Below are 22,881 nucleotides of genomic sequence, written 5' to 3' on the forward strand. Positions count from 1 at the left end.
TGTATTTTTTTTTTTTTTTTTTTTTTTTGAGATGGAGTCTCTCTCTGTCACCCAGGCTGGAGTGCAGTGGTGCGATCTTGACTCACTGCAACCTCTGCCTCCCGAGTTCAAGCGATTCTCTTGCCTCAGCCTCCCGAGTAGCTGGGGCTACAGGCATATACCACCACGCCTGGCTAATTTTTTTTTTTTATTTTTAGTAGAGATGGGATTTCACCATATTGGCTAGGCTGGTCTCGAACTCCTGACCTTGTGACTCGCCCACCTCGGCATCCCAAAGTGCTGGGATCATAGGCATGAGCCACCGCATCCGGCCAAAAATATGTGTTCTTATGGAGAGCCCACTAACCTGTAATCCATACTTATAATACCAAATGTAAAATTTTTGTTTTAAACAGTTTCTCTGTCCACCTTAGCCCTACTAACTTTCATCTCCCTAACTAAGCTTGCTAGATTTAGTAAATAACCATATAGGATGCCCAGTTAAATTTGAATTTCAGATAAAAAGCAAATAATTTTTTAGTATAAGTATGTCCCATGCAATATTGGCATTCTTTATTTTAGCCCTGTCTCTAACATTTCCCACTTGGTCCTTTGGAAAACCCATGCTATTATCAAAAGCTCACCAACCATACCCCCCTTTTTAAGATACTTGTTCTGCTTCCTCACCCTAACAGAAACTGGGTCTTTCCTTAAAGGTTGTATTTCCATAGCACCTTCTCCAATGGTGTTTTCTATCACAGCCTCTAATTTACTGGAGAAGAGTGATGTTGGTATAATTCTTACTTCCTGTTGCTCTTTTCAAACTGTTCCCACCATCAGTACTCTACGGCTTCTCTTGTAATATCCAAAGCATGCTGTCTTGTTACAATCTTCTACTGAATTATAAGACTTTGTCTTACCTCTAGCCCTAAACTTTATCTTTAGTACCAGGCTCCAGACTCTAATTGTCTGCTGGACATTTCCACTTGAATATCTCAATTTTTTTTTCTTTTTTTTTGAAACGGAGTCTCACTGTTTCCCAGGCTGAAGTGCAGAGTGCAGAGTTGCGATCTTGGCTCACTGCAACCTTTGTCTCAGGGTTCAAGCGATTCTCCTGCCTCAGCCTCCTGAGTAGCTGGGCCTACAGGCACATGCCACCACGCCTGGCTAATTTTTGTGTTTTTAGTAGAGATGGGGTTTCACTATGTTGGCCAGACTGGTCTCAAACTCCTGACCTCAGATGATCTGCTGGCCTTGACCTCCCAAGTGCTGAAAGATTATAGACGTGAGCCACCATGCCCAGCCGCACTGGAATATGTTTAAAGCAGTTTAAACCCTGACATGGCTTTGGTTCTATTAAAGCAGTTTGATTGAAGATTATTCTTGTATACCAACAGTGGCACCCCAAAAAATGAATCACTTGAAATGTGTTTCCATTTGTAATCTGGTCTTTCCTTTAATAGATGCCTATAAGAAAATCTTAGAAACCACAATGACTCCAACCGGAATAGATACTGCCAAACTGTATCCCATTCTGATGTCATCTGGGCTTCCCAGGGAAACTCTTGGACAGATATGGGCCTTAGCTAATCGAACTACACCTGGCAAACTTACAAAAGAAGAACTTTATACCGTTCTAGCCATGATAGCGGTAACACAGGTAAACCATGTTTCTTAAGTTAGATGAAATAACTTTATTAGTATAAATTGCAAGGATATGAAATCTTTTTTACTATATTGTGTAACTCCTTGTACATTAAAATTTAGATCATTTTCGGGATATAGTACTTCAAAAATGTAGAGTTTATATGATGTGCATAATAGCAAGTTATTCCTTTGTTTAAAGACCTTTTGTTTTGGTTTGTTTTTGAGACTGAGTCTCTATTGCGCAGGCTGGAGTGCAGTGGCGCGATCTCAGCTTACTGCAACTTCCACCTCCTGGGTTCAAGTGATTCTCCTGCCTCAGCCTCCCAAGTAGCTGGGATTACAGGCACCTGCCAACATGCCTGACTAATTTTTATATTTTTAGTAGAGATGGGGTTTCACCATGTTGGCCAAGCTGGTCTCGAACTCCTGACCTCAAGTGATCCGCCTGCCTCGGCCTTCCAAAGTGCTGGGATTACAGGTGTGAGCCACCATGCCTGGCCTAAAGACTTTTAATATATTAACATTCTCTGAACTTGAAAGTTAGTCAGTAATAGGTGAAATTACTCTGTCTTTTGAAGTTTTCTCTAAAATTTCATAGATATAAAGTATTCTCAGTCTGGTAGAAATTTTTCTTTTATTGCAAAGTCATTTAAAATGATTTGATCATATAGAATTAACCAAACGTGTCAGAAAGTGAAAATGTCAGAACTGATATGTGTTGGCCATTTCTTTGTTAAGTATTAGGTTTGCATTGACCTTGTAACTTTTTTTCTTAAATCAAATTCATGAGTTTTGAGAGTAGGAGTGGAAACATGCAAAGGCTACAGATTTTTACCTTTCCATATCTGCCAGATTTCGACCGTATGTGGTTTACAACCCCCTAATCCATTTTCTTTCTATCATTTGTAGAGGGGCGTTCCTGCAATGAGTCCTGATGCTTTAAACCAGTTCCCAGCAGCTCCTATTCCAACTTTAAGTGGTTTTTCTATGACTCTGCCTGCACCGGTGAGTCAGCCAACCGTGATACCTTCAGGCCCTGCGGGCTCCATGCCCCTCAGCCTTGGACAGCCAGTCATGGGTATTAACCTTGTTGGACCAGTGGGTGGAGCTGCAGCCCAGGCTTCTAGTGGTTTCATACCAACCTTCCCTGCAAATCAGGTAAATGGAGAAGCTGTGCATATTTCAAACAATCACTGAAAGTGCATCTGGGCACCATTTTTTCCAGGGATACGTAGAGTAGGTTACTGGATTATAGGGAGCACATTTAAATTCTTAGGTTGTATCTTTCAGAAAAACTGCTAAACCTGACATTAAAATACTTTAGTTTTTCACTTCTCAGATTAGCAAAAATGTTTTAAGTATATTATTTAATGTCATTGAAAAAGTAGGGTAAAAGTGACTAATACACTCTAGACTTATTGGTACAGCCTTGTTGAAAGGCAGGCTTGGCAATAGTTATCAGAATTCTGCATGTCAAGGTGGGCGTGGTAGTGTGTACCTATAGTACCAGCTACTCCAGAGGCTGAGGCAGGAGGATCACTTGATCCCAGGGATTCAAGTCTGCAGTGAGCTATGGTTATGATCACACCATTGCACTCCAGCTTGGCAATAGAAGGAGACTCAGTTTAAAAAAAAAAAATGCCTCAGCATATCTCTGTCTTCTCTTCTAGCAGTCACATTATTAGAAATCTATCCCAAGAAATAGTAACTCAAATTAGCAAAGATATGTAAGAATTTTTGTTGTAACATTATTTGTTAGAGTAAAAAGTGGAAATAGCTAAATATCCAACAGGAAGAGAAAGGTTAAATAAATTTCATTTCATTCACACAGTGGTGGTAATCTTTAAACTGAGTAAAATAGAGCTACATGTACTGCATGGAAATGTGTCTTTGTTATATAGTTAGAGTATAGAACAATATAGTGTAATCTCATTTTTCTTTAAAACAAATGAGCTGTTAACAGTACTTCTAGAGTGTGGGATTAGGAGTCAGTGTCCACTCTGTACATGTATGTGATTGGTTGTGATGAGCTTGTGTCACTTAATTTGCAAACATGCATGATATATCTATATGTCTTTTTTTTTTTTCTTTAGCATTTTGACCTTTTTAATTTTTTTTTTTTTTTGAGATAGAGTCTTGCTATATTGCCCAGGCTAGAGTGCAGTGGTGTGATCTTGGCTCGCTGTAACCTCTGCCTCCCGGGTTCAAGCCATTCTCCTGCCTCAGCCTGCCAAGTAGCTGGGATTACAGGTGCCCACCACCACACCCAGCTAGATGTGTCTTTTAAAGATGGCAGGCACTTAGTAACCCAACGAATGTCATTCAGCTATTTTTAAAATGTATAGATTAGCTTTTTTTTTTTCTTTTTTTTCAGCCAGAGTCTTGCTTTGTTGCCCAGCTGGGCTGGAGTGCAGTGGCACAATCTCAGCTCACTGCAACCTCCGCCTCCTGGGTTCAAGCGATTCTCCTGCCTCAGCCACCCATGTAACTGGGACTACAGACACATGCCACCATGCCCAGCTAATTTTTGTATTTTTAGTAGAGATGGGGTTTCGCCATGTTGGCCAGACTGGTCTTGAACTTCTGACCTCAGGAGATCTGCTCACCTTGGCCTCCCAAAGCGCTGGGATTACAGACGTGAGCCACTGCGCCCAGCCTAGATTAGCTATTTAAACCAGTTTTTTACCATTTGTACCAGAGAGTATCTAAAAATACAAAACAGTATTCCTGCCTTAAGCACTTGAGTTAATGTATCTAAACTGAGAAATTTTAAGGGCAGTCTTTGAAGTTAAATGTTGGAGATTTGTTGTGTATTTATTTTGTCAGTCAGTGCTATTTATTTAAATATCCTTTATAAACCTAGGTAGTAAAGCCAGAAGAAGACGACTTCCAGGATTTTCAAGATGCTTCTAAGTCAGGATCCCTTGATGACTCATTCAGTGATTTCCAAGAGTTGCCTGCTTCTACAAAAGCAAGTAACTCCCAGCATGGAAACAGGTAGGAAAGAGTTTAATATATTTAACATTGTATTTAACCATTAAGAAAGAGACATCCGTAATAGGAAGGCTAGGTGTGAGAAATTTAAAAATTAAGACTCCTTACTCTACTACTTTCTGTGATTATTCCTTCTGTATTAATACTTTTACTCTCCAAACTTCTCTCCTTTGTCCACCTTAAACTTCAGCTCCTACTGTTTCCTCTAAGTACACACCTGCCTGGCAATATTCTTTTTCACCTGTGCCAAACCTTTATTATAGCTAGAGCACCTGTGCAGTGATGACTTCGTGTTCCTGTATTAAAGCAAGGTCTTCAACTGTTGAAAAGTTTTTTAGGCAGGAGCACATAATTGTATGTTTTTGTAATGTTATGTACTGTTGCTTTTCCACAGAATCGTAATTCAGAACGCTAATCATATTTATTCACATTTCTTGTATAATTGACATTAGTGTCTTTTAAGCCTTCAGATTTCTGTTGTTTGCATAGACAGCTGCATAAACATTTCTCTGAGGTTTTACATGCCACGTTAAGCTTCAGGTACAGTAACTGATTCAATATGTTGTCAGCATTTTTTATTTTTTTTTTGAGATGGAGTCTTGCTCTGTTGCCCAGGCTGGAGGGCAGTGGTATGATCTTGGCTCACTGCAACCCCCATCTCCCAAGTTACAGCGATTCTCCTGCCTCAGTCTCCCTAGTAGCCAGGATTACAGGTGTCCACCACCACACCCAGCTAATTTTTTTGTAATTTTGGTAGAGATGGGGTTTCAGCATTTCGCCATGTTGGCCAGGCTGGTCTCAAACTCCTGACCTCAAGTGAGCCTCTCGACTTGGCCTCCAAAGTGCTAGGATTACAGGCATGAGTCACCATGCCAAGCCGGCATTTTTAAAAAAGTATTTAGATATTTCTGCAAAGTGGAACACATCAGACACCAGAGTAAGTGATATGAATTCCTTTGTTTTTATTTTTCAAATTGGTTTTCGTCAGAATACATATTCCGTGTCTCCTGTGTTCCTGTTTATGCAGTTTCGCTCCTCTCTTCCCCGTTTAGCCAATTGATTATCTCTTAGTCAGCACTTTGCCGCATACGCACTGTAACAAGAACTAAGGGACAGGCATTATAGAGAATTACAAATTAGGAAAAGAGACTATTCTCCTGATTTTAAAAATATATTAAATGCATGTACGTAACATATAGAAGAAACATGTAAGGAATGAGACCATAGAGTGCTGGTATTTCCAGGACTGCTGCACCAACACAAACAAGTTAAACCTTCTAGACACATAAATTGTATTTCTACTCCAGATCTCTTCCTTCGAACAAAATTTGTATGTACTACTACTATCTAAGCATTCCCATCTGAATGACTCAAGGCATCTCAAATTCACTGCATGAAATTAAATTCATTGTTTTCCTACTCATAGCCAAATAAAAATGTGTTAAATCATTATTCCTTTCCTTGGTGAATGATGTTACCATATTCAGTCACCAGATTAAAAGCATGCTATTTACTTTGGCTCTGTCCTCTCTCCTTTACCACCATTAACTCTGTCAGCTCTGTGTGACAGTGTGTGATCTTAACTCCTGCCCGCTCTCAACTCTTGCTATTTCCCATGACTTACACTCCAGCCATGCCAGCATGACTCCAAACCGACTGTGCTCTTTCAAACTTCATACGTTCTGTTTGCTTCAGTCTGAAATACCCCTACCTAATCTCCCTATAGTTATAGTTCCATTTCAGAAATCAGCTAAATATAGGAAGTTTTTCCTAACCAATTCCTACCTCCAAGGTGAGTTAGGGGCCCCTCCTTTGCTACTGCTGTAGTACCTGATGAATATCTGTGCCCTAATTGTAATCGCTGGTTTACCTGTTTCCCTTACTAGGCTGTAAGTATCTGAAGACAATCATTCATGTTTATATATGTAGTGCTTGGCCCCGTCATATGTAATTAATAAAGATTTGCTGGATGACTGTATTATAGTATGTGGCTTATAAACCTAATTTATCAAATCGGTGATTTATTTATCTGAGCAAAACTCTGTTTGTAGATGAAATTAAAATTTGGGGGTAGAAAGTTTTAAGATGGTGGCCAGATCTGAGATATATGGGGTATTAGCAATTTTGTGTGGCATTATCTCCATGTAATAGTTTACTTTCATATACGATAACTTTGCAGATATTCCTCTTACATATAGCTCTGACTTGACTACTTCCATATTTTCTTTGAATGAAACTATTTTGTTTATTTGTTTTTTGTTTTTTTTTTTTTTAAGATGAAGCCTCTCTGTGTTACCAGGCTGGAGTACAGTTTCGCAGCCTCGGCTCACTGCAACTTCTGTCTCCCGGATTCAAGTGATTCTCCTGCCTCAGCCTCCCTAGTAGCTGGGACTGCAGGCGTGCACCACCACACCCAGCTTATTTTTGTATTTTTAGTAGAGACAGGGTTTCACCATATTGTCCAGGCTGGTCTTGAATTCCTGACCTCAGGCGGTCTGCCTGCCTTGGCCGCCCAAAGTGCTGGAATTACAGACGTGAGCCACCATGCCCAGCTGAATGAAACTATTTTGGTATTATCTAGAATTCATACTCAATATTCATTTATGGCCGGGCGCGGTGGCTCAAGCCTGTAATCCCAGCACTTTGGGAGGCCGAGACGGGTGGATCACGAGGTCAGGAGATCGAGACCATGCTGGCTAACACGACGAAACCCCGTCTCTACTAAAAAATACAAAAAACTAGCCGGGCGAGGTGGCGGGCGCCTGTAATCCCAGCTACTCGGGAGGCTGAGGCAGGAGAATGGCGTGAACCTGGGAGGCGGAGTTTGCAGTGAGCTGAGATCCGGCCACTGCGCTCCAGCCTGGGTGACAGAGCCAGACTCCATCTCAAAAAAAAAGAAAAAAAATATTCATTTATTCATCCAGCAAACATTTATTTAGTATTTGCTTATATGCCAGACACTGGGATAGGCATGAGAAATACAGAAGCAAAAACCACAGTTCCTGCTCTAAGGACACTTAGTTTTATCTGGTATTTAAATTATCTGATAAAGTTCTCTTAGGATTAGTCCTTAAATATATGTATAAAATGTATTCCCTAGTTTATGATAATCTGTACTCCAAATTGTTTTAAAAAGAGATTTGTTAAATCATGATGTGAATAGCTAGGCCTAGGAGAAACCATTTTGGACAGAAAATGGGCATTATTTGTTAGAGAAGATGAAAAGGCAAGTAAGATGTTAGGAGTAGACCGGGATGGAGAGCATTGTTAGTCTGTGAGAAAATAACATTAGTTAGGGACAGCACCAGTTGTGGGATGCCTTATGACTTATGACATACTCTATTTTAAAGCATTTTAGGAGTAAGAAGTGGCACAATGAAAGTGATTCTTGCTACTGTGTATAGGATAAATTCAGTTGCCATGGTCATCCTGCTGTGAGATGATGAGAATTACTCAGGGTTTAGAGTTATAGACACTGAACAGTTTATATCTGAGAAATTGGTTAGACTCAGTGTTGAACTAGATGTCAGTCAAAGGAAAGATGGCAGTTGAGCCCGTGCATAAAACCTGAAGGGCCTCTGGAAGGCAGCAACATCATCCAGTTACTCATTCAGAAAATACTATGTGCCGTGCACTCGGGAGCCTAGACTAATCAACAAAGCAGATATGGGACATTGATCATAGAAAAGTTAACAAGGGGGCCAGGGTTGGCCAGGCACAGTGGCTCATGCCTGTAATCTCAGCACTTTGAGAGGCCGAGGCAGACGGATCACCTGAGGTCAGGAGTTTGAGACTAGCCTGGCCAACATGGCAAAACCCTGTCCCTACAAAAAAAAAATAAATAAATAAAAATAAAAATACAAAAATTACCCAGGCATGGTAGTGTGTGCCTGTAATTCCAGCTACTTGGGAGGCTGAGGCAGGAGAATTGCTGAACCTGAGAAGTAGAGTTTGCAGTGAGCCAAGATCGCACCACTGCACTCCAGCCTGGGAGACAGAGTGAGAATTTGTCTTATTTAAAAAAAAAAGGCTGGCGGGGAAGGCTGGGTGCAGTGGCTCTTGCCTGTAATCCTAGCACTTTGGGAGGCGGATCAGTTGAGCCCAGGAGTTCAAGACCAGCCTAGAAAACCTATGGAGACGCCATCTCTACCAAAAATGCAAAAATTACCTGGGCATGGTGGTACATGCCTGTAGTATCAGCTGTCCCAGCTACTTGGGATGCTGAGGCAAGAGAATCACTTGAACCCAGGAGGTCGAAACTGCAATGTGCCATGATCGTGCCGCTGCACTTCAGCCTGAGCAACAGAGCAAGACACTGCCTCAAAAAATAAATAAATGAAAGTTCACAAAGGGTTAACATACAGGAGTTTGGGGTTGGTTAGTTTATTCTGCTGAGATCAAAATATTTCTTTTTAAATGTATATATTTAGCAGGGTAAGCAACTAAATAAAACTACCACAGTCATATGGAGTGATTGTAAAACACTAATAGATTCACTAGAGAAAATGCAAAATACTTTTTTACGCCGAATTTTTTAAGTCTTACCTTTCAGTAGAATACAGGTTCGTAAGTGTAAAATCAATATGCCTTTCTCACTTGAGTGTTTTCATTAGTATGAAAGGGTAGAAATAACTGTCTTCATGTTTGGAACGGATGATGACTGCTGTGTAACTGGCGTAAACACTTTCATGGTGATTATAGTGTTTTTTTTTTTTTTTTAATAACTTCAGAGAAAGAAATGGAATGAAATATTCATTTGCAGTGTGCATAAAATTACAGTCTGAGTCATAACTTTTTTTGAATGGAATTTTGTTGACTTTAATCAGCAAGCAGTAGTTCATTACCCTAAAGATCCTGGGTTTTTTTTTTTTTCCCAATTCTGTGAATATAATTTTAAAATTAATAATCAATTAAGTGTAACATGTAGTAGAAAGATTTTTACCAATGAGCCTTAAAAGGCCATAGCTAAAGTTGGAGGGTCATGAAAAATAAAGAAATCATTCAACTTTTGGGTTTTTTTTCCCCTAAGATGTTAATTGCCTTTATTCCCGTGTAACATTCTGTACAGTGAATTGTACTTTAATTACTTATGGAACTTTTAAAAAGTCAACTTACAATGTATAGATGATGGCTTATTTCATTTGTCAAGATCAGTTATGTAGTAGCTGTTTGGTGGTGACGTGAAATCATAACATTTGATGGCATTAAGTTCTAAAGGACTGTGTACCCCATTAGCATGCAGCTGCCAGAGCCTAGTTTTTACCTTGCTTGTAAGCCACTGATAAGAAGATTTAAATGACTCTGGAAATATTTTTGCTCCAGGGCAAAGAACTCAATAGAAATCCATTTATATAACTTGTGCATGGTATTGAATGACACAAACTAGTGGTGGAATGTAGTCATTCATATGTAAAAGTAGTTCTTCCAGGGAGCTGCCTGGGTCTGATAAGGGAAGAAGAAGAAAAAAAAAAAAAAGTAATGCTTTTATAGTATGTGTTTAAGCCTTCTAAGAATCACCCACACAGATACTACTCATTACGCTACTTTTCCATCCAGCATGAAATAATGTCCACAGGCAAAAGTATCTTTATCTAATTTTGAAGTGATTGTTGTTTTGTTACAAAGATAGCTTCTGAAACTGCTGATGTGATCCTTGTAAAAATGCAAATTGTATTAACTCTACGGCAGCTTATCAGATGTGTGTACTTCTACCGGTAGGCAATGCAGTACAGTCAGAAGAAGAACAATTTACATTTGTCTTGGACAACATTTCATAAGTAGATTTTTATCTTAACTGTTCTACCTCTGCACTCTGAACCCATTGAAGATAATTTATATTAAGGTTAACATGATTTATTTTAAAATATTGAGTATACATATGTGGAACAGTTTACTTTTGCAGTTTTATGGACCTTAAGTTAAAATTGCAGGAAGTCATCATTCTTTAATAACCTACTTCCAATGCCATTCCAGTTATTATGGCTTAAAGAGGTGCTTAACAACATGTTTCTTTTTTCCTTTAGTGCCCCTTCTTTGTTGATGCCACTTCCCGGAACTAAAGTATTGCCTTCAATGGACAAATATGCTGTGTTTAAAGGAATTGCAGCTGACAAGTCCTCTGAAAATACTGTTCCACCTGGAGGTAAAAACAGTGGGTAAATTCATAAACTTGTGAATGCTAAATTGCATAATATTTAAATTGTATGAATCTTTAAGTGGTGGTCTTCTGTGTGCTAAATGTGTAAAATGCCCTTACCACATGAGCTGGACTGTAATCCCAGCTCATGCCTGTAATCCCAGCACTTTGGGAGGCTGAGGCTGGCAGATCATGAGGTCAGGAGATCAAGGCCATCCTGGCTAACACAGTGAAACTCCATCTCTACTAAAAGTGCAAAAAATTAGCCAGGCATGGTGGCGGGCGCCTGTAGTCCCACCTACTTGCGAGGCTGAGGCAGGAGAATGGCGTGAGCCCGGGAGGCGGAGCTTGCAGTGAGCCAAGATCGCACCACTGCACTACTCTAGCCTGGGCGATGGAGCGAGACTCCGTCTCAAAAAAAAAAAAAAAAAAAAAGAGTGTTTGGTTAAACCAATCTGCCTGACTTCTGCCTGACTTCCTGGAGCTGCAATTTCAGGATTCCTAACCTTAATTGAGCTTCTGTCCTTTCTGTCATAGATCCTGGTGATAAATATAGTGCTTTCAGAGAACTTGAACAGACAGCAGAGAATAAACCTTTAGGTAAGTTTTTGAGTCCTTAAAAGGATAAATTATTTCCATTTTTAATAAAAAAGGGATTTTTGATGGTTCTTTCCATGGCATTCCTTTATTTTAGTGTGTGTGCGTGTGTGTGTGTGTTTGTGTGTTTAGGAGAAAAAACTGAATAGATAAAACAATATGGTATAGTAGTGATGTTTATAATAGATACTCTTAAGTATTCTACTTCAGAAAACCTTAATAATAGCAACTGTGTTTATGCCAGGGGTGGTGGCTCATGCCTGTAATCCCAGCAGTTTGGAAGGCCAAGGAAGGCGGATCACCTGAGGTCAGGAGTTTGAGACCACCCTGGCCAACATGGCAAAACCCCGTCTCTACTAAAAATACGAAAATTAGCCAGGTGTGGTGGCACACACCTGTAGTCCCAGGTACTCAGGAGGCTGAGGCAGGAGAATCGCTTGAACCCAGGAGGTGGAGGTTGCAGTGAGCTGAGATTGTGCCACTGCACTCCAGCCTGGGTAACAGAGCAAGACTCCATCTCAGGGAAAAAAAGCTACTGTTTTTAAAAAATATCATGATAGGATCAGACACAGTTGCTCACACCTGTAATCCCAGCACTTTGGGAGATTGCTCTGGGCAGATCACCTGAGGTCAGGAGTTCGAGACCAGCCTCGCCAACATGGTGAAACCCCCGTCTCTACTAAAAATACAAAAAAGTTAGCCTGGCATGGTGACACGTGCCTGTAGTCCTAGCTACTCAGAAGGCTGAGGCACAAGAATCGCTTGAACTCAGGGAGACAGAGGTTGCAGTGAGCCAAGATCATAAAAAAAAAAAAAAAAAGATAGGTACTGAATAGGGGATTATCTAATAGAAGGGAAATAAGATTACTTCTTATAGTTCTGGAATTTACAAGGAGTTAAATGTGCTTGAGAATTACTTATTTTCTAAAATTTAGGGCATGCCAGGCTCAGTGGCTCATGCCTGTAATTCCAGCACTTTGAGAGTCCACAATGGGAGGATGGCTTGAGCCCAGGAGTTTGAGACCAACCTGGGCAACATAGTGAGACCTTGTCTCTACAAAAAAAAAAAAAAAAAAAATTTAGCCAGGTGTGGTGATGCACACCTGTGGTCCCAGCTACTCGAGAACCTGAGGTGGGAGGATTGCTTGAGCCTGGGAGGTGGAGGCTACAATGAGCCCTAATTGTGCCACCGTACCCTAGCCTGGGCAGCAAGCAAGACTCCATCTCAATCAATCAGTACAAATAAAATAAAACAAAATTTGGGGCAAATTCCAAATCAGTGTTGTTTCCTTTGAAGATAGGACATTCCCTTTCATGGGAAGCTTGCATGTTTACAAGTTAAATTCCCTTATGAAATGAGAGCTGTGGTTATTCTGATTTATTACACTGCTCAACGAGGCTTGAAGTATTAGCAGTACAGCAATCTGTGGACTGTAAAGGCAGCAACTAGTCTTTTTTTTTTTTTTGAAACAGAGTTTTATTCTTGTCAGCCAGGCTGGAGTGCAATGGCATGATCTCGGCTCACTGCAGCCAATACTTCTCGGGTTCAAGCGATTCTTCTGTCTCAGCCTCTTGAGTAGCTGGGATTACAGGTACTGTAATTAGGCTGGCTTGAGTAGCTGGGATTACAGGTACTGTAAAATTAGCCTGGCTAATTTTCATATTTTTAGTAGAGACAGGGTTTCACCATGTTGGCCAGGCTGGTCTCAAACTCCTGACCTCAGGTGATCTGCCCACCTCGGCTTCCCACAGTGCTGGGATTGCAGGCGTGAGCCACCACACTTGGCCAGTCTTTTTCTTTTCAAGATTTTTTTTTTCTATTACTGTTGCGGTACCTGGTACTATTATTATTTGTTATTTTTTAGCTATTCACTCATGATCTAGAAATAACACATTCTAGAATAACATTATTAAAAACAACTTGATTAAGGCATAGTCACTGCTACATATTATAAAGCAGGTACAAGGTACTTTACATTCACAAAGGTATAATATAGTACTGTCTTACATCTATAATACTAGAGCGTACAATTAAAAAGACGTTATATAAGATTTGATTCTACTTTTCCAGTAGAGAGCCCAAAGGTTGGTATGACACAGCTCTCATACAGAAATGCACCTTCTTAGCTAGGATTTTCTTTCAGTAGTAGCATGGTTATAGGTACTCACTTTTCTTCATGAACATCAGCTAAAAATAATTTTAAAACAAACAAATGAAACATTGGATTCCTACAAAGATGACCAAGTGGGGGTAAGCAGGACTCAACCAAACTCATATTTTACCAAATCCCTCATGTTTGAACAGTGAGAGCTCTGTGAAAGAAAGGGAATGGCAAGCAGCACTTCAAAACTTGGGCCACAACCAAAACACAGGATCCTTTCAAACAGAAGCAGTAACCAAACAATGCTCACTTAGTATGTTCAAGGATGCCAGCATCAATATTCAGTCATCTGCACACTCATCCAGTAAGAATGGGTGATCAGTTACTATACTTGGCTTGCGTTAAACTGAATCACCACTCTACAAGATTTTCAAGATTGGCTGTAATTTAATGAAAAAGATGAAGAGAGAGGGGTTTATGTGCACGTGTGGTTACCATCTCTAATAGTAAGACTTAGAGTACAAGGGAATATAAAATGACCATTCGAGAGTCATATATGTAAAAACTGAAAGTTATATTTGTGGTTAAATCCTACTATAAACGTGATGTGTAGGGTTTAGATAACCCATAGGTCAAAGTATGTTCTTGAAAGCTTAACTATGCATGCTATGAAATGTGTATACTCTAATGAGAATTTCCTTCTGGGAACAATACCACATTCTATCTTTACATATTGAATGCTCAGACTTGGGACATCCTTCAGCAATCTTTTATTTCCACCCTTCTGCTAGGTAGGGGAGAGATGGTGGGTAGGTATGATAGAAACTATTGCTTAATCATCTCTAAAAAAGGGAAGCCCACCTCTTATAAAAATATTCAGCCTCTTATAACTGTTAGGTTCTAGAAATGTTTCCTTGTGTTTCATCCAAGCTTTTAGAATGTAATAGTCATTTCTTCCTCAGTATCAGATACGCAGTGGGAGTAACAGATAAACAGAGTAACAGTGTGGGAGTAACAGAGATAAACCTGAGGGGAACTTTTGACTTGTGAGGTTTTTATTTGCACCTAGCAATGTTTTCATCAACACTTGGGCCAAGACAAGTTTGGAGTAAAGAGCACATGGTTTAACATAAGGGTTCTTTGTGTAATGTGGCATTAATGACCATAATATGTATTCCTGTAACAGACAATAGGAAAAGACAGTGGTGCCACCAATATGTAAGCAGTACCTTAGTCCTGCTTTTTCAATACTTTTTTTTTTTTGAGACAGTGTTTTGTTCTGTCATCCAGCCTGGAGTGCAGTGGTGCAGTCATAGCTCACAGCAGCTTCCAGCTCCTGGACTCAAGCAGCCTCAGCCTCCCTCCCAAGTAGCTAGAACTGTAGATGTGCACCATCACAATGGGGTCTTGCTCTGTTGCCCAGGCTAGTCTTGAACTCCTAGCCTCAAGCAATCTTTCCAGCTCAGCCTCCCAAAATGCTGGGATTACAAGTGTGAGCCACCATGGCCAACCAAATTTCAGTACTTTTTAAAAAAAGTTCCAAATTGTTGTTATTTTCATTTGCTTGCTGTCATTCCTATCTTAATTCTAAGGTCTTCCAAGTAGAGTTACCAACTTTGTTCATTTTAGGAGAATAGATTTTATTTTCCTAAATGTTATGATATCTTTTTTATACTCATTAAAAAATACATTGACTTGACTTTGTTAAAGTACATTAGTATCTTAGAATTTATGAAGAATCTTATAGTATTGTGTTCAGAGCTGTGGGTTGCTTAGGTTACTGAATGACAGAATTTAATAATATTTCCTTTTTTCCATCTCCACAGTTTAAGCCATAAATTAAAGTAAATGAGGACAATGTTCTTTGTAAATAAATGGCACATTTTTATTGAAGTTTTAGCAAAAAAGTGGATTCTTTTGAGATTTTTTAGAGCCTAAAAAGTGACAGGAGAGGGAAACTTATGAGTATGTAGACATTAACCAAAAAGCTAACCATGAAATAATATGCTTAATATGCCTTCTGATAGACAAGCTTCCATTGACTGTGACTAATTTATTTGCCAACAAATTCCCTTTGTAAACCCACCCATTTTTATTTCCTTTTACCCCTTTCACCCAGCTTACATTTCCAATGGAAAAGTTTACAATTCATCAGTAAGTGTAGTTTGCTGTGGTGATTAAAACACACAAACAAAGCAATATTTGTCAATTTCACAGATATTTCAAAGCAATGCATTAAAAATTTAGGCTGTGATAAAAATGGCTGCTTATTACCTCTACATTTACAGAAATAATACAAATATAATCAGTGATACTACTAATTTAAAATTCTAAGGTGATTTTTAAAAGTTTTACATCTTCTATCAGTTTGTGAAATTGACTTGAGTTTTACTAGTGGTATGTCTTACAAATATAAATTACAGGAAATCTGAATGCTGTTCCTCTCTTATTAGATGAATTCCTTGGTGTTGATGAATTATGGTGATGAATTGGTTAACTATCTCAGGTTGGGAGGAAAAATCAGCTTGTATTGTTTTTGGTGCTTTTTTTTCATCTTCTATATCCAAGTATATATCTTGTTACAAGCACAGTATATTTTATTTTTTTATTTATTTATTTTTATTTATTTATTTATTTATTTATTTTTGAGACAGAGTTTCGCCCTTGTTGCCCCAGCTGGAGTGCAGTGGTGCAATCTCAGCTCACTGCAATCTGCCCCCCAGGTTCAAGCGATTCTCCTCCCTCAGCCTCCCGAGTAGCTGGGATTACAGGCACCTGCTACCACACCCAGCTAATTTTTTGTATTTTTAGTAGAGGTGGGGTTTTACCATGTTGGCCAAGCTGGTCTCAAACTCCAGACCTCAGGTGACCCATCCACCTTGGCCTCCCAAAGTGCAGGGATTACAGGCGTGAGCCACCATGCCCAGCCCAAGCACAGTGTATTTTAAGCCTGCATTATTTTATATACCAATTTAAGCATTGAATTTTGGTTTTTTTTTTTTGAGACGGAATCTCGCTCTGTCGCCCAGGCTGGAGTGCAGTGGCTGGATCTCAGCTCACTGCAAGCTCCACCTCCCGGGTTCACGCCATTCTCCTGCCTCAGCCTCCTGAGTAGCTGGGACTACAGGCACCCGCCACCTCGCCCGGCTAGTTTTTTGTATTTTTTTTTTTTTTAGTAGAGACTGGGTTTCACCGTGTTAGCCAGGATGGTCTCGATCTCCTAACCTTGTGATCCGCCCGTCTCGGCCTCCCAAAGTGCTGGGATTACAGGCTTGAGCCACCACGCCCGGCCGGATTTTGGTTATTTTAATTTACTTAATTTTAACCTCTAGAATGGCAGTCTTTTTTTTTTTTTTTTTTTTTTTTTAAATAATAAATGATGTTGGTTGGTATAGTTATATAAATTTTTTTTAATTTTATTTTTGAGACAGTCTCTCTCTCTATCCCCCAGGCTGGAGTGCAGTGGTGAGATCTTGGCTCACTGCAACCTCCACCTCTCAGGTTCAAACAATTCTTATGCCTGTGCCTCAGCCTCCCAAGTAGCTGGGATTACAGGCATGTGCCTCTATGCCAGCTAATTTTTCTGTATTTTTAGTAGAGATAGGGTTTCTCCATGTTGGCCAGGCTCATCTTGAACTCCTCCTGGCTTCAAGTGATAACGCCCGCCTGGGCCTTCCAAAGTGCTGGGATTACAGGTGTGAGCCACTGTGCCTGGCCTTGGCATAACTATATTTACATTTGGTTTATCTCTAGTTTTTATTACCTGGTATAGCCTAGTGGATTTTATGGTAGACCCTCAGGTGCTATTAGAAAACTGAGATCATCTGCATCCTGACGCTGTACCTGAGTGATAACGTTACTGTGATAATAAAGAATATAGAAACCTTTTAAGAATCACAGGCCTTGGGCTGGGTGCTGTAGCTCATGCCTGTAATCCCAGTACTTTGGGAGGCCGAGGCAGGGGGATCACCTGAGGTCAGGAGTTTGAGACTAGCCTAGCCAATGTGGTGAAACCCCGTCTCTACTACAAATACAAAAATTAGCCAGGCGTGGTGGCAGGTGCCTGTAATCCCAGCTACTTGGGGAGGCTGAGGCAGGAGAATCGCTGGAACCCAGGAGGTGGAGGTTGCAGTGAGCCGAGATCGCACCATTGCCTGGGCGACAAGAACAAAACTCTCTCAAAAAAGAAAAAAAAAAAAGAATCACAGGCCTAAATTTTTATCAGTGTCTTAACTGAGTCTGTTTAATTATTTATGAGAAGTACATAAGTACCCACATTATTTAACCAGAATATCAAAATAAACAGTTCTAGGACACATTTTTCTCAGGATCTCCTGAGAACTGTGTTATGGGCAAAAGAAATTTTATTAAAAAATAAAAAATAGGCCAGGCGCAGTGGCTCACGCCTGTAATCCCTGCACTTTGGGAGGCCGAGGCAGGCGGATCACGAGGTCAGGAGATTGAGACTATCCTGGCTAACACGGTGAAACCCCATCTCTACTAAAAAAAAAAAAAAAAAAAAAAAAATTAGCCGGGCGTGGTGGTGGGTGCCTGTAGTCCCAGCTACTCGGGAGACTGAGGGAGGAGAATGGTGTGAACCTGGGAGGTGGAGCTTGCAGTAAGCCGAGATTGCGCCACTGCACTCCGCCCCCTGGGCGACAGAGCAAGACTCTGTTTCAAAAAAAAAAAAAAGGCTGGGTACGGTGGCTCACGCCTGTAGTCCCAGCACTTTGGGAGGCTGAGGTGGGCGGATCACCTGAGGTCAGGAGTTCGAGACCAACCTCAACATGGAGAAACCCTGTCTCTACTAAAAATACAAAATTAGCTGGGCGTGGTGGTGCATGCCTGTAATCCCAGCTACTCAGGAGGCTGAGGCAAGAGAATTGCTTGAACCTGGGAGGCGGAGGTTGCAGTGAGCCGAGATCATGCCATTGCACTCCAGCCTGGGCAACAAGAACGCACTCCATCTCAAAAAAAAAAAAAAAAAAAAAAATCCATCAGTTACTCCATCCTCAGAGTAGCATAATACAAACTAAAGTCGAAATCATAACTTCCAAAACTTTGTTATAATAGAGTTGATATTTATTCAAATCCTTTTGAATTTTAATAAATAAAAATAAGTGCTCATTGATGCAGTGAGACAGCTAATTTGTAGAAAAGCTCAAGTGCTTAGAGACTTTTTTTTCTGTGAGATTCAGCTTATTAGAGAGTATGGGGAGGAGCTGCTTTACAGTGTGCCCCACCTAGAATGCTTCGCAAATATATAGATACCTTTTCAAACATTGTCATCAAAGCTCCCTTCAAATTAATGCCTTCATTTACTTGAGCAAGACCACATAGTATCTAAGGTTATTCTTAAAGTGCCTGGCTGAACCAAGTGTTGTCCATCCTGAATATTAGATGTAGGATTTTTCATAATACTTCATTGGTACCTCTGATTTTTTTTTAACCAGGTAACATGTTTTATCTTTAAAGGGCTACTATTTTAATATGCCTCTCTTCAAGAACCTCTAACCCTATTTCTTATTGTATTGTCTGCTTGGCTGGCTAGCTGTGGGAACAAAAAGTCTTGAGAGGAGTGCTTTTAGCCAGCTGTAGGATCTAGAGCTAGTGGAGATCCCACACTAAAAGCATGAGCAAGTGAAAATGGTACTGGCAGGTACTTTCAGTTTGATTTCTGTTTATTTCAGTATCACTGGACTTCAGTGTGGAAACAAATGTGTAGTTCGACAGGGTTTAAACTATAAACATTATTAAGTAATGTCAAGTCAGTGGAGAAAAGTCTGTAAAATTATGCTTGCAATTTAATATGCTGTGCATTATGTGGTTTTCAGTTCAGCATTCCTATTTTTGGGTGGTATTTTTTCTTTCAGGAGAAAGCTTTGCAGAATTTAGATCTGCAGGAACTGATGATGGTTTCACCGATTTTAAAACAGCCGATAGTGTATCACCACTAGAGCCACCAACAAAAGACAAAACTTTTCCACCATCCTTCCCCTCAGGAACTGTACAGCAGAAACAACAAACACAAGTGAAAAATCCTCTGAACTTAGCAGACCTAGATATGTTTTCCTCAGTTAATTGCAGCAGCGAGAAACCATTGTCTTTTTCAGCTGCGTTTAGCACATCAAAATCAGTTTCCACACCACAGTCAACAGGTTCTGCTGCTGCTACGACAGCATTGGCACCAACGAAAACTTCTAGTTTGGCTGATGAGTTTGGAGAATTCAACCTTTTTGGGGAATATTCTGGTCTACCACCTGTTGGGGAGCAGGATGACTTTGCAGATTTTATGGCTTTCAGTAATAGCTCTATTTCATCTGAGCAAAAGCCGGATGACAAATATGATGCCCTTAAAGAGGAAGCCAGTCCTGTTCCTCTAACCAGCAACATGGGCAGCACAGTGAAGGGTGGACAAAACCTAACTGCTGTGTCTACCAAGTATGATGTCTTCAGACAACTTTCTCTGGAAGGGTCTGGACTAGGTGTTGAAGACCTAAAAGATAACACTCCTTCAGGAAAAAGTGATGATGATTTTGCTGACTTCCACTCCAGTAAATTTTCTTCCATAAACTCGGACAAATCCCTGGGAGAGAAAGCAGTGGCTTTCAGACACACCAAAGAAGACTCTGCATCAGTGAAGTCCTTGGATCTCCCTTCCATTGGTGGCAGCAGTGTCGGCAAGGAGGACTCTGAAGATGCACTCTCTGTTCAGTTTGACATGAAATTGGCTGATGTGGGAGGAGATCTTAAGCATGTCATGTCTGATAGCTCTTTGGATTTACCAACAGTTAGTGGCCAGCATCCTCCTGCTGCAGGTGAGGAATTGGTGAGATTGCTCTGGTGATGGTGTTGTAGATTTCAAAGATGATTCTGCGGGTGTTGATTTACATGAGTAAGGCTCTGGCCCTTTATCTTTATGAATCTCTAATAATCAACCTCTTTGTTGCCAGTCTCCTTAAAGCAGTATTAAATTTGATTCTGTGGATACTTGGATATATGGATTCTGTGGCTACTGTGGAACTTAGATTGGATAGCTAAAATATTTTTGTTTTTGAAATCTAGCACCAGCTTGGTGTTAGAGGCACATAAAAACTCACTGCTAAGTGAACCCCACATTGCCAGAAATTTGGTAAGGACTTTTGCAGTGCCAGCAGTGTTTCTCCATTTCTGTGAGTAAAATCATTGTTTCCCTCTCCTTTTTTCTTCTCTTGGGTATACACAGCAACTGCCAGTATAGTATTCTGTTGGATTTACAGAAACTAACTCTCATTAGGCCAAGAAAGTAAAAATTTCTAACCACTTGTAGTACAGTTTGCCACATCCCTTTAAGAGAAGAAGAGAGAAAGAGTTTATATATGAATGTTCTTTATGTCAGGGTCTGGCAAAGAGGAGGGCGTGTGTTGTCAGTGGAATCCAGGAGCTGTTTTCAGTGTTAACTCTGTTACTAGAAATATTAAGTTGTAACAAATCTGTAGATATTAGAATAGGGTAAGTGCTAACTTTCTGATAAAATGTTTGAAAACATCTTATTAGGGAACCCTCTAAATTCTGTGTGGATTTACATGTAGCAATTTACTCTCTAGTTCAACTTCTGTCATAAAAACTAGATTCCCAAGTGTCCTGGTTTTTGTTTTGTTTTGTTTTTTGATATGTATATAGAAAGATAAACCTATTTTGTGGCCTTTTAATATGAGAAATATCTCAGTATCACTGTATTATTCTAGAAAATGTATTATGCATATGAAGGGTTTGGTTTTGTCTAACTAGGGAGGGACACATGAGACACTTCCAAGTTTACAGATTCAGGCAGAAATTGTCAAGTCCTGTAGCTTTTGCATATGTCAGATTTGCAAGTCGGAAAACAAAATTGCATCCATCCTTTGGTTCTGGAAATGTAGGTATTCCTAAACAGGGTGCTGAATCAGGAACAAGTTAGCAGAGACATTGCATATTTCATGTTGCTACTTGCTAAGGTATTTTTTCAAATGCAGTGGGCGGTCTGAAGAGCTCTGGTGCCCTTGACTGTCTACTTTCTTGTTTTTCTTTTTTTTGTACTTTTCCTCAGAAAGTTTCTTATTTTTTTTTTTGCTGCTGTTTGTTTGATAGAGTGATTTGGGTTTTTGTTTTGTTTTGTTTTTTTGTATGAGCTGCTTGAACCATAGCAGTTGGTTGCAAAGTGCTCTGTTTTCTGAACAATACTGGATTTTTATTTAAAAAATCTCATAACATGTATACTAGCCTTTTGGACTCTGAAGCTACTAATTAGAAACTATTTTTCTGAAAGTGAATCTATATTCTTTCACAGTGCCAAGCTAGATGTCTTTGTGAAATGAGTCTAATCCAGGTTTGGGGTATCTTTTTTCCCCCCATTTTATTTGGAGGTTGGTTTTTTGACCAAGCTTGTTCTTACTGACCTGTTAAAATAATCTTCTGTGCTCATGTTCTTTTATGTATGTTTGGAACATCCCCAGCTTGGAGCCTGTAATGTTCAAGCTAACTCTCTTCAGTTGGAGGATATTCTTAAAACAGATTGTTTCCTCCCATTGATCTGTAAACCTCCTGTCAGAAAGGAGCAGTATCCCTTTAGAGCGGTTGTTAAAAGGGGTTGATGTCTGACCAATGTGCTATATTGCTGTTGTGCAAAACTGCTGCATAAACGTATTGTAGAGGGTAAATGGCAAGGACTTATTCAAAGTAATGTGGTTTTATTTTATCCTCATGTTCACCACAGTATCTCTTGCTCTCTTAGTTTGAGGGTTAAAGGTACTTCTTGTTGGAGAAATAAGAAGTGAGCTGATGAAGAGAGAATAAAACCTGGTAGATTGCTGTCTGTGGACCTTAATCCTGTTTAGAAGCCCTAACTTAACTCTGAAGGGGATACTGTCTCTTTTACTCTTGCTATAATTCTTTGTATGGAAGGTAGATAATACTGATAACATTGCCTGATTTCTCTGCATATATTACAGTTAACCCTTTGAGCCTTGCTGCATATAATTTCAACTAGGCTGCTTTTTCCCCCGACTAAATTTAATCTGTGGCACTGAAGCATCTTGACATGTAGTCATTAAAATCATATGGTTTTATTGGCAGCAAGAGCTGACCCTCATCTGTGACATTTTCAAAGGGTTAGCAAGACTTCTGTAGCTACCTACCTACCTACCTGTAAAGTAGCTCTTCTTTGACATTGAAAATCTTTGTATTTTAATTAGTGCCCTTTTTTTGGCTGCTTTTCTGATGTCTTTTTTTCAATTTAGACATTTTCTGTGTGAATGTGCCTTCGAATTTGCTTTAGTATATTCCTCTGCAAACACTGATCTGCATGCTTATTCTGATGACTTCTTTTCCAGCTCTTCTGTATCACTCTCTTTTGTGATCTGTAAGTCTTGTGTTAATAAATAATTCTTTGGCATATTTTGAAAGTGT

General features: G+C 39.9%; 1 protein-coding gene across 14 annotated transcripts in view; it reads left to right on the forward strand.

The window, feature by feature from the left end:
- The window catches only part of SYNRG (synergin gamma), a 98,281-nt gene that overhangs the window by 38,351 nt on the left and 37,049 nt on the right, over positions 1 to 22,881 (forward strand). For 12 of the 14 annotated variants that reach the window (XR_002730076.2, XM_023204728.2, XM_023204716.2 and 9 more), the window contains 6 exons: positions 1,443 to 1,639; positions 2,536 to 2,784; positions 4,490 to 4,623; positions 10,644 to 10,762; positions 11,294 to 11,356; positions 19,329 to 20,273. Coding sequence is in view for 13 of the 14 variants with exons in the window: in XM_023204728.2 (XP_023060496.1) it covers positions 1,443 to 1,639; positions 2,536 to 2,784; positions 4,490 to 4,623; positions 10,644 to 10,762; positions 11,294 to 11,356; positions 19,329 to 20,273 (1,707 nt within the window). In the remaining variant the exon portion in view is untranslated. The remainder of the gene's footprint in view (positions 1 to 1,442; positions 1,640 to 2,535; positions 2,785 to 4,489; positions 4,624 to 10,643; positions 10,763 to 11,293; positions 11,357 to 19,328; positions 20,274 to 22,881) is intronic. The other 2 variants (XM_023204722.2, XM_023204729.2) reach the window with 1 other exon arrangement.

This window comes from Piliocolobus tephrosceles, chromosome 16, assembly GCF_002776525.5.
Source record: "Piliocolobus tephrosceles isolate RC106 chromosome 16, ASM277652v3, whole genome shotgun sequence".
Lineage (NCBI taxonomy): Eukaryota > Metazoa > Chordata > Mammalia > Primates > Cercopithecidae > Piliocolobus > Piliocolobus tephrosceles.